Source organism: Octopus bimaculoides, chromosome 18 (assembly GCF_001194135.2).
Source record: "Octopus bimaculoides isolate UCB-OBI-ISO-001 chromosome 18, ASM119413v2, whole genome shotgun sequence".
NCBI lineage: Eukaryota > Metazoa > Mollusca > Cephalopoda > Octopoda > Octopodidae > Octopus > Octopus bimaculoides.
Genome location: NC_068998.1, coordinates 1,808,771 through 1,822,096, shown reverse-complemented (window position 1 = coordinate 1,822,096; position 13,326 = coordinate 1,808,771). Strand labels below are relative to the sequence as shown.

General features: G+C 36.5%; 1 protein-coding gene across 1 annotated transcript in view; it reads right to left on the bottom strand.

Annotated features, from left to right (window-relative positions):
• The window catches only part of LOC106881079 (adhesion G protein-coupled receptor A3), a gene marked incomplete at its 3' end in the record, with an annotated part of 88,359 nt that extends 76,286 nt beyond the window's left edge, over window positions 1-12,073 (bottom strand). The window contains exon 1 of the mRNA XM_052974506.1: window positions 8,715-12,073. Coding sequence (XP_052830466.1) covers window positions 8,715-9,550 — 836 coding nt within the window. The remainder of the gene's footprint in view (window positions 1-8,714) is intronic.
• Window positions 12,074-13,326: the final 1,253 nt, after the last annotated feature.

The window sequence follows — 13,326 nt, the reverse complement described above, 5'->3', positions numbered from 1 at the left end:
AAAAAAAAAAAAAAAAAAAAAAAAAAAACAAACAATTTTTTAATTAATTCTAATTATTAATTGCTACATTAATTTAGGCAACTAAACATTCTATGTACTCAGGAATTTCTCTCTCTCGCGCGCAAATAAATACTATAGGACCCACGAGTCTAAAATGTTGCCTAGATAGCCATCTATCTGTCTGTCTATCTAACTTACTGTCAATCAATCAATCGAAACAGGAGATTAGAAAAATTACTGGTATTTTCATGGTAAATAAATAATACCATATTTTTTTCTTTCAAATATCTTGTTCTGATACGTAATTACTCTGCATAAACCATTTCCCAGCTCTTATGCATACCTCACACAAATTATAACATCCACATACAAATTTGGAATATTGTAATAAGCAGATGGGCTTCAAGAGGGCGCAGCTTGTATTTCAACCCTGTCTATATAAACAATCAGCCTGTCAGTGTATCTAAAACGATATAGTTTTAGATATAGAATTCATATCAAAATGAATTTTTATTGTCCTTTGTTTTTTATTTTCATTTATTACATACAAGTTATAATATAATAATGGCTGTGTGGTTAAGAAGCTCGCTTTGCGACCACATGGTTCTGGGTTCAACCTCACAGAGTGGCACCATTTCTGCTATAACATCACCTGGACCTGTCAATGCTATGGGAGTGAATTTGCTGGACGGAAACTGTGTGGAAGCCCGTCGTGTGTGTCTGTGTGTTCCTCACCTCCAACAGTTTGATAACCGGTGTTGGCTTGTTTACGTCCCCGTACTTTAGCGGTTCGGCAAAGGAAACCGACAGAATTAGTGCCAAACTTAAAATAAGAACAAGGGACGATTTGTTCGACTAAAGCCTTTAAGGATATACCACAGTTGTCTAAGCTACACAATGAAAACCAGAGAGGATGGCCCCTGCTGGGTCAGGAATGACTTGGGACTAAATAACAGCGACCCAGAGGAGAATATATGTGAAGGAAAACGATAAAGAGTGAAAGAGGGAGGGAGTTAGTCAAAGACAGAAAGGATAAGAAGAGAAAGGTGGAAGGAGAGAAGGGGAGGACGAAGAGGAGTGGGAGATATGTCATCAACCAGCACAATAGAAATAGCGGCCAAGAAGAGAGGGATCAGTTTATATAAGTATCATAGTTGTAAAACTATCCCTAACTTTGTGTCCATGCTTGAAATCCCTACTTTTTTTTTCGTTCACTATATTTAATGTTTTCGGGTTTTGCTTTTTGTTTATGAATATAGTCTTGCCTTAAAATAGTTGCAATGTGGAACGTGAGGTGTGAAACATGTTTAAGGTGTGTTATAAAATGGAAAAAAAAAAAAGAAACTCCAGTTATTTTATAATTTATTTCTAATTGTTTTCTCTAATTACATACAATTGAATGAAGGGGGGAGGAGAAGGGAGAAAATGCAAAACCTTTAATTTGACCCTTTAATTTTAAAAACCGATTCTTTTTCGTAGGATATATATATTTTATATATATACGCGTGTGCGCACACGCATTTTCTGGTGTATTAAGTCGCATCCCTAATTTAGTGCTAAATTTTGGTACGAAATTCCCCCCTCCATCATTTTAGCTTTACCCTTAGTACGAGTAAATACGGTATATACACACATAAATATTTAATTAAATAGCCATACACATGCATAAAGTATGAACCGGACACTTTATTGGTAACTGCATATATGAAAGAGTGTGTATGTGTTTATACATGCAGCTACATGGCATAATATACATGCACATGTGCGTACATACATGTATCAAAAGCACTCATTCATACATACATGTGAGTGTGTGAACATGTCATTCACAGAAAGAAGCCGGATAAAAAAATATTCGCTATTATGAACAGAATGATCGCAAAAGCCCAGTTTCGATTTGATTGTATTTTTATTGTTTCAAGCTACATGTAGGAGCACACAGGTGCAAAACAAGGTAGGAAAACAGTGCTTAGTTGAGTAAAAGAATATTTTATTTCGGCTGAAAAGACTTCCCGAACTGTAACTCAGAGTTTAACATAACCGACAGCTGTCTGAGGATCGGTTATGTTAAACTCTGAGTAACAATTTGGGAAGTCTTTTCAGCTGCAATACACACACACATACACACATCCAACTCTCGTTTCAGTGAACCAAACTGACTGACAAATAAGGGTACCATTAGGTGATGGGACGACCTAATCGAATAAGTAGCTAAGTCTCCAGTCTCAGATCACACCATATATTTAATACACTAACCTCCACTAAAAACGATGGCATTGTCATGGCTGGAATACTGTGTTCCAGTCAGAGGCAACCTGGGTTTAACCCATAAGTCAGTGGTTTTTAACTGGGGTCCACATAAGATTTTCTGTTAGAATTTATTTGCAATAAATTGGTTATAACTCTACCAAAGACAAAATATTTTAATTATTTTTTGACAATTCCTAATATTTAATCATATATAATAAAATTTTTTTAAACATCAATTGGCTTTGGAGGAAAACAAAAATGGTTGGGAGTCACTGCCTTAAATGGCAGAAAAGGGCTTCACGAAAATGTACAGCAAATGTGTGAAAATAATATCCTTTCTTAAGGGTAATTTTCATTCTTGTTTTCACTTTAGATAAGTACAAAAACTATAATAATTCTCTCTCTCTTAATAAATTTTACAATCTCAATATTGGAAAGTGCCATAAAATATTCAATTTCCCTTGACTGATGGTCACAATCCATGTGAAACTTTTGAAACATCAATCGCAGCTGTCTGCCTTTTTAAGGGCTAAATAACTTCAGCTACAATCATGTGACCACTAACAGGAAGGGCATCTATTTTGTGAAATGGTCATATTTGGGAATAATCTTGATATTCAGGCTCCTATCAGAGAGAGAGAGAGAGAGAGAGAGAGACCCATTACATGAACTGCTTTTTTGGACAAAGTTTCTTTAAGAAAAGCTTTCATTTCAGAGAATGGAGATATCCTCTTTTTAGGGAAACTTCTTTTGACAAGAGTGCACAATACACAAATGAGCATACACACATACATCCAACTACTGAAGATGTTAATTATGCATAAACACATCATTGTTTTATATACTTAGATGTACATTATACATACGTACTATGCTATATATATATACTTGTATATCTATGACTACCATGTATGTTTGCATATGTTTATCCTCACTATCTGTCTCATATGTATATATATATATATATATATTTATATATACACACACACAGAGCAGTACCTCAGTTTTCGAACAGCTCTGATTATGAATAAATCTACTTCATCTCCTGTTTTTCTCATATTCATTTAATACAGTTGCACCTCAGTTTACAAACATCTCTGATCATGAATAAATCGTGCTTTATCCATCTGTCTATCTATCTATATAAAGCACAATTTATTTGCGATCAGAGTTGTTCGAAAACCGAGGTACTACTGTATGTATGTGTATATATATATATACTTTTATACTTTTGTTGAAATTTCATTTTGGTATTGTATTGGTGTCATTGGCTCTTGTGCGGGTGGCACATAAGATGTACCATCCTGAGCGTGACCGTTGCCAGTACCGCCTGACTGGCCTTGTAGGGTTTTCGAGCGAGATCGTTGCCAGTGCCCCTGGACTGGCTCTTGTGCGGGTGGCACATAAAAGACACCATTTCGAGTGTGGCCGTTTTCGTGCGGGTGACACGTAAAAGCACCCACTACACTCTCTGAGTGGTTGGTGTTAGGAAGGGCATCCAGCTGTAGAAACTCTGCCAAATTAGATTGGAGCCTGGTGTAGCCATCCGGTTTCACCAGTCCTCAGTCAAATCGTCCAACCCATGCTAGCATGGAAAGCAGACGTTAAACGATGATGATGATGATATATATATATATATATATATATAAGTTTGAAAATGAAGAGATCTATATAATATATATATATATATATATATATAACCAAATAACCAAGACATCATAAAGAAGAATGGAGAATCTTCAGAATTTGTTTTATTACAGCATTAGTCTCATTAAATTCCAATCTGACACATGTTTCTGCAGAATCGGTGTCCTAGTATCCTTTGATGTAGCATTTATGTGCATTTAGTTGATTCTGTTGCAGTAAATATTCATCCAAGGTAAACATTCCTGTGCAGCTTAGTTCAAGGTTTTACCTGTTCAGGTGAGTGAAACAAACTTTGTATGTATGCATGTACACATGCATGCATCATGTTTGTGGCTGTATCTTCTTGCATGTATAAATATGTGTATTATGGTTGCATATACATGTGTGTTATGGTTATATATCTTACAGCTGTGCTATGAGTGTACACATGCGATAATAGTATTGCACATGTATACAGGTATGTATACAAGGTGGTTCAGAAGTTTGCTTGGCAAGCTCATGGCTCTTGGTTCAATCTCACAACACAGCAACTTGGGTAAGTGCATTCTAATATAGAATTGGGCTGACCAATGACCTTGTGAGTGGAATTTGGTAGATGGAAACTGGCAGTAGCCAGTCACGTGTGTGTGTGTGTGTGTGTGTGTGTGTGTCTGTATTGGTGTAGTACAATGTTTAAGCCAAAAGATAACTTAACTATTTGATATGACAATGCTGTAGCATGGTCACACTCCAATGACTGCAACCAGTTCAAGATTAAAGACATTATAAAGAAGGAGGAGGACATCAGATATACTGTTAGCGAATTTCAGAAAGCATGGAAGTTTTGAAGGATGCAGTTTCCTGACAGCTAACAAGTGATGCAGTTTATTCGATGCTTCAGCAAGTCTGAGCATCAAAAAAAATGTTTCTGAAAGTAGCTGTGTCGTTTCTTTGATTCTGTAAGCATGTCCGCGAGTGTTAGACCCATGGAATTCAAAAAGATGCCCAAGGTTGTTGTTGGAAGGATAGTAGATAATTTTGTGGGGGGGGTCTACCAAACCAGTTGCTAGACTTTGGAGCTTTAATATGTCCATGCCCAGGGAAGCATTTACTGAACCCAGACCCTTTGGTAACAAGTCATGCTTTGCAGTTCTCTGTGAAATTAGACACATACAGACTATTCACGAATGTCATTACTCAATACTTTCTTTGGTAGAGCACATGCTGAATAAACTTTTACAAAAACAGATGTGACAATAACTTTAAAGTTTTGACCTACTGCCCTTCATTGGTCTGTTTGTGTGTGTGTAGGCACGTACATACATAAATATATATATATATTTGTTGTGTTGTGACCCCCTTCGGTCATGACTGACCATGGGATTGCACCTAGAAAGTTACCCTCCAAGGCACAAGTCTGGGCAAGGTTGTTTATGGAAGACCAGCAGTCACCCATGCATACCGGTCTCCCCTCTCCACACCACTGATGTTACCCATGGGAAAGGCAAAGGCCGATACATCTTGGCACCAGTGACGTTGCAGCTCATTTATTAACATGCAAGTGGCTGAGCACTCCACAGACACATGTACCCTTAACATAGTTCTCAGAGAGATTCAGTGTGACACAGAGTGTGACAAGGCTGGCCCTTTGAAATACAGGTAGAAGAGAAACAGGAATAAAGAATGAAAGAAAGTTGTGGTGAAAGAGGACCATGAAACAAGTACTTATCTCTGGTGGCCCTTAAAAGCCCCTGTAAAGAAAGGGGCTTAGCAAGTCTTTACATTACATTTGTTTACATGCACATTAGACTTGTTATTTAGCCCTACTTTGTTCCTGATCAAGTAGACCTAAAATCAAAGACAGTCCAGCCACGACCAGCCCACCTTTTACTTATGTAAAGGGAACCCAAAATCACATTATCTAAAAGAAGCTTTGGCTACCATTTCTAGGAGGTCAAGAGACCACATACAGGTACCTTTGATTAACTCAGAACTGTTCTACTGAAGAAACTGGTCAACAGTGGTTGGGTACCAGTTGCCTGGTCTCATCTCTTCATTTTTCAGTTCCAACAGACATCAGATACATCTTAACATATCTATGACATGTCATATTTCCTGACCTGTGTCACTGTGACCTCACGGCTGTGTGGTTAAGAAGTTTGCTTCCCAACCATATGGTTCTGGGTTCTGTCCCACTGCATGGAACCTAGGGCAAGTGTGTTCTACTATAGCCCTAGATTGATTAAAGGTTTATGAGTGTATTTGATTGGTGAAAACTGAAAACAAACCTGATCTGTGTGTATGTGTATGTGTGTGTGTATAGGTGAAAGTGTAGCTTTATGTGGTACGGATGTGGCTGTGTGGTAAGAAGCTTGCTATATGATTGTGTGTGTTTGTTTCCCTACACCTCGATGATGTGTGTTAGCGTGTTTATGTCCCTGTGACTTAGAGGTTCAGCAAAAGAGATCAATAGTATAAGTACCAGGCTTAAAAAAAAAGTATTGGGGATGATTCATTTGACTAAAAGAATTCTTCAAGGTGGTGCCCCAGTATGACCACAGTCTAATGACTGATACAAGATACGTGTATTTCATCATCATCATCATTTTCCAATGCCCATCTCCCATGCTGGCATGTGTTTTGTGTAGGTTTGTGTCTCTTTGTATTGAGGTTGTGTGATAGTTGTAAACGAGTGTCACCGTCATACAAGCAGTGTCATTCATTTCTAATCTGTGAAAATGTGTCTGGCCATGGAGGAAATATGTTGCTTGGAAACTGGTGAGGATTGGTGACAGGAAGGGCATCTGGCCATAGAATATCTGCATCTGTGAATTTTGACCGATGCAAGCATGGAAAAGTGGATGTTCTAATGATGATGAGGATAGGTGAGTGAAGAAATGTCAGGAGATTCATGAAGAAGGATCCAAAGAAAGACGGGGAGAAGTGGTAAAGGCTGATCTTTGGAGACTGAACCTCACAAAAGAGAAGACAAAGAAATGCAAGCTGGAGCAGGACATTGTTGGAGGGCATTCATCCAACCCATGCCAGCATGGAAAAACAGACAAAGCTGATGGTGGTCTCTGTCTGCCAGTTCATCTCTCTCTCACACACACAGTCAATAGTAACTAAAGTATTACAGAGATAAGAAATGGAGCTTATCGTAAGTGGGTGAGGTTCTGGAGTAGCTCTTTCTCAAAATCCCAAATCGCATTGGAAGGGAAAGAGGTACGGAAGAGGGGAGGGTTGGTGGTGCAAAAATGTTAAGAAATAAACTTGGAAATGTTTTGGAAAATTTTTTTTCCAGAAATATATAATTTCAGTTAAGAATACTTAAAAAAAAAAGGGGGAAAAAAACCATATGGAACTTCGAAGGACAGCTACACCATATTGTAAAGTTCCTTCCTAGGAATTGTCTTCAGTTCTTTCACTTGTTTTAATAATGCTCACAGTTAAGGCCATGTTAAGGCAACATTTTGTGTTTAAATAAGTTTTTGCAGTGGTTAATCAGGTGAGTGTGGAGGGTGGAGGACTGGGGCAGTGGCTGTGATATTTGATGGTGGGCATTGATGGAGTTGATGTCCAGTCTCAACATCAGTTGTTGGCCCCTTCCATCACCACCACCCTACAGTAAGGAACTTGTGTGGACAAGGAGAGAGAGGGTGGATCTGATCCGGATATTTGCAACAAGATAAACTTTGCCATTCTTAGCGGCATTGCAGACCTCCAAGATGTTGCCAGCAGCCGAACTTCTCAAGAACTGGTAAATCTGAATTTGGAACTAAATGCAGACATTTGCTTAACTCCATGTCACACTGTACCAAAAGGGGAGTCCCCCCACATTCTCTCTGTGGTCACTTGACCTGTAAAAAATAACAACCAAATCGCCCTCAAATCACACCCTGCTATTTTTTTAAAGAATGACACATTGGGTTGTCTGAGATGTGTGTGAAAATTTAGATGGGGTAGTCATTTCTGGAATGCTTTGGGTCACAGGATGGCTGGATCAAGACTAATCTGGAAGCTAAACAACCATAACACACACCACGTATCTTGTAGCAGATAATGTAACAAGTGGAAATTAACCCCCCCCCCCTCCGCCTGCCCTCAGTATATTACTGTTATTAGTGTAATTGAAAAATAAAGCTGATATGAGCAGAATTACAGCTCAAGAAATATCAGTTGATATAAATTTGATCCCTGAAAGCAAACGGCCTTCGCCGCCACCGACACACACGTGCCTATAACATTATACACAAAGACCACACACAAATACATTTGCATGAATGCATGCACAGTTCTAGCTCAATAATCCGCGAGTCAGATATAAGCTAATCCCTGGTTGTCATAGTTTCGAGATTAAGGACTAACCCTTCTATATCTTCAAACCTGTATTAATGCGTTAGTCACAGAATCATAACACACATACACACCATCAATACATATATATATATATATATATATATATATATATATATATATATATATATATATACATTCATGAATACCAAAGGCAGCATTACACCAAAATATATACCATTGCAATGCACCCATGTTTACATACACGCGCGTGTATATGCGAGTATGTATGCATGTATGTGTCTCTACACACAATATTTACACTATACATCATGATGAGACTTAGAAATAAACAAAATTATTATTAGTTAATTAAATGAACCCAACTAAAATATCGATGTAATACTGGAGGTGATTTAACCCCCGCCCCCAAATTCCGGCCTTGTGTTCCTGTAAAAAGAACATTATTATTATTATTATTAATATAATTGAAAGCAACTCGAAGACAAGGAGGTTTAAGTAGGTCAGAAGTGTGTACTTACAGTTGGACAACGTTTTCTGGTAAATCATTTTTTATCATTTCCGATAAATCAGTGAATGGTTGTTCATTCTCAGAACAGCTCACTTTGTGAGATACTGTTCGATTTTTAGGGGCAGCTGTGGTCCCAACACCAACGCCGACCTTAGAACTGCCGCCAGGCCCGCTTGAACTCGGTCCGGGTCGAAGATGTGAAGGCGGCTGCAACAAGGCCGGCTTGGAGTGGGATTCACGCGAGCTTTGTCCCCTGTTTTTGGGGTTTGTTATTTTGCACGTACATCCAGGGGGGCATGGTGCTTCAATACCATGACTGGAAAAAACTAGAAGTAAGAAAACCGCTAGGAAAATCCGAGAGAGGCGTGTACCCGGCCACGTACCCGATGATACTGCACTGGTGACCACCTTACCATTTTGGGCGAGGTGCCACTTGCTTTGTCCGTCTTGTCGACTAATTCCATTTTTATTATGGTAGTCCTGAAATTTCTTTGTTGTCGACATCGTCGCAGATTTTTGTCTCCTTGTCGTCGCCGTCTGTGGCGAAAAGCAGCATTGCAGACTGTCCTTACAGGCGCTTCTGGTTGAATTTGAGGGCTTCGTTCGACCTGTAGCATCACCCATGACAAAGGCCGATGTTGCCACGAAGACATATGTAAAAACACACTCAGAAACACGTTGGGAAAAAATATATATCCGTCCGTCGAATTTTAAAATAAAGATTGTAGCTTTCCGAGTTAAATTATTTAAAAAAATCTTTCTGTCTTGTATATTACATATATACATACATTCAATTAGTATATATATATATATGTGTGTGTGTGTGTGTGTGTAATTATTATACATATACTGTATATATGTGCACGTATTAATGCATTTGTACCCAGTGAATAACCGTTTGTCTGTATGTGTGCGTGTATATATATATTATCTTGTATGTAGATGTGGGAAGTGTATGTATATATGGGTGTCGAATTTCAGAAGCTGTGTGTAGTTATTAGCTAAGTGTATAATATAAATTACATACATATATAATATATATATATACCTCAAGGCTTATATACAACTCTATATATATGCATATACACCCAAGTTATCTATACTCCCGTTGTCTTAATACGGACTTTACGTACCTAGTTGGAAAAAAAAAAATGTTGGCGAAATTATTTAGAATTGTGGTTAGGTATTGTTATTTACTAAAGAATAACGAGTAAATTATCAAGGTTTTTTGACATAAAATATAACTTTATATATCCTATTTCATTCGTATTCTACATTTGTTGTTATAAATGCATGTGTACACACACACACATATATATACTGCACACAGCTATGACGGTCTAAGTTTTTTTATGATATATATATTTGTATATATATATTATATTATTTCTATTTTCAATATACTATTATAAATGATATATCGGTAAACTCTAGATATTGAAAGATGTTTCCTTATTCCAACTACGGTTTGGTATCTAAAGAGACCTTAAATAGCTTATATACATATATGTATCTATATCTATATATATATATATATATATATATATATATATATATATACGTATGTGTATGGAGGGCGGAAACTGGGGTTTGGGATAGGATTAAACTGAAGGCTGAACTGTATGTATATATATATATATATTATAAATAAATGAAACACTGGCTATACCAGGTCAAGTAATTGGATTGTGAGGGCGGCGCCGGGGAGAACTGGATGTGTGAATAGTTATACACGTATATAATACATATACAGTTGTTACTGTGTGTGTATGAGTGGTTATCTATGTTTATAGATGTTATTGTATGTGGATGGTTATATATAATGTTATATACAGTTGATATTGTAGGTTTATGGGTGGTTATATGTTTATATATACATTTGTTACTGTATATTATTGTATACGTGTATACCCTGATCTAGTAGGAGTACTTAAGGAAGCTTTCGTGTAAGGTTTAGGACACGTAACTACAATAAATTAATAATCATTTATTTAGTAGCGATAAGTGCCCAAGTATTATAAAATAAACACCAACCACACCAGATTCTAAACGTGGTCTTGGTTTTAGTGTTGTTTCGGTAGATTTCTTAGTACGATAGGCAATACCATGAGAATCTATCTATCTATCATCATACATATAATTTGTTCTGTGCAGGTGCGTGTTTCGTTTTGCGAGAGGTGAAATAAACTGATTAGAGAAAGGTGTTGACAAAATGCACACGAGTGCATGTGTGTATATATGTGTGTGTGTGTATTTTGGAAAATGGTACCTTCTAACACAGGGAAGCAGTAACATGGGAGCGGAAACGAAAATAGGGTGTATAAATGTGTTGTATATACGCTAGTTTATATTAAAAACACATTACGTCAGAGTAGCTTCTACACGTAATATTTTCATGCAATGTGCATGCAGTGTGTGTGTGTATGTGTATATATATATATATATATATATATATATATATAGAGAGAGAGAGAGAGAGTGTGTGTGTGTGTGTCTATGAAATGGTGTATGTATACATGTGCACGTATATGTTTTGTGTATACTTGACAAAAACAATGTGTTATAAAAAAATTAAATATACATATATAGATATATATTATATAAACATATATATATATATATATATATATATATACACTTCTTTGCGTTGTGTTAAATGCAAACAATTATTTAATTCGTCTTTTTTTCTTCCGAAAAGCTTTAAGAGATTCCATTGAGAAAAATATCGAATGTTTTGTTGTGAACTGCATCAAAATAACCGAAATCCAAGGACTGAAGATGTTGAACAGAAAGATATTCTAAATGAAATAGAAATAAATAAGACACAATTGTATATGCCTGTGTATGGGATGTGATGTGTATTTAAAGCAGGGCACTTGCATATGTAATGATATATCCTAGGACCAAATTTATAAAGGGGATTATCGTCGACAGAATTAACTCCAGTGTGCGTGTGTGTGTATATATGTATGTATATGAATATCTTGGAGAAAGACCAAAGATTCGGTTCCTTGTTGAGTTTAGTTCCGTTTCTATTGAACTATAGACATATATACGTGTACAAATGTACTCACATATACATATATCTATATTATTAGGTATATGTGTGTGTGTGTATATATATATGTATGTAATATATGCAACAATATATTTTGGTATATATAAGTGATCGTGTATTATATTGTGGGTATATGAAGTATATGATGGATATATGGATACATCTAATATATTTTGGTATGTGTGTGTGAGTAGATGTCTATATATATATTATGTGCAAATATATATATGACTATATATATATAAGGTGTATATGCACACACACACACACACACTCGCAAAGAAAAAAAAAACCCACACAGAGATGCGAGAAAGGTTATATATATATATATATATATATATATATATATATATATATATATATATATATATATATATATACAGAGGCGTGTATAATTGATAAAATCAGCAAGTAATACTCCGAATGTATTCTGGTATCGTTATTTGACCAAGTTGTCTTTTAATCAACACCATTCTCTTCACCAATTCCAGTAGAATCGAATTCATAGCAATCTCTCTCCTCGTAAAACTCGTTATTCCATTCATCATCATCATGGTAAAGTTCAACACTATGTCAGACGTTTCTAGCGACTTGGTGAAGAATCCTTTAAACAGTTCTGTTCCTGCTTTAGTGGTTGTGGTCATTATTTTTGAGAAGAAGACCGTTAGACACATCAGAATCATCTTCACCAATGTTCCAACAGCCACAGCTTCCACTTAGGGTCGCCACACAGCTATATACCGTCGTCTCCCTTTCTCGTTAATCTCCTTGTCTGTTTGATAATACATGCAGGAATCATGCATGTTTAGAAGATTATACATTCGTGTGTATGCATGCATTGATACATGGGTATAGAATTGTGTATATATCAGTTGATAGATGTATAAATAATTATGTACGGATGTGTGTAGATGATAATATTGTGTCCAGTTCCTTTTTTTTTAACCTCTGGGTTAGCTTCAGGAGGATTCCTCCAACAAGAATTGTATTAAAGTTTCAGGCTGTCTTTGGTGAATAGCTTCTATTCCGGAACATGGTACGCCAAAAGAAAGAAAAAAAAATAGCAGAGGGAAGCCGACACGCACACACAATATCTGTTTATAAATATAGAATATATATGTGTGTGTGTGTATAAATATAAAAATATGTAGCTATATATGTGTGTGTGTGTGTAGAAGGATAAATGGTGTTGGCGGTAGTTCCGAAGTCTGTGAGAGGACTGTTAGAGAAGGGGGGAGCCAAAAAAAAAAAAGGACACAAAATAACAAGGAACGTATAAAACCTGGAATCGGTCGAGTTTTTCTTTTCTTTTCACTTAAGGTTGTGGTGATAGTGGGAGGAGTAGGAGAAATGTAAAGAATTAAGAGAGAGTGAGTGATGGGAGTAGTGAGAGCAGGAGATACAGTAAGGGAAAGCAAGAGAGAGAGAACGAGAAAGAGAGAAAGGGTTCTTATTTTTAAGGATTCGTTTCCTTGAAATGGCCTTTTTGAAAATGTTTTATATATTGCTGTGTAAAGTGAATTTATCACTTCGAATCTGAACACACATGTGTGTATATATATAT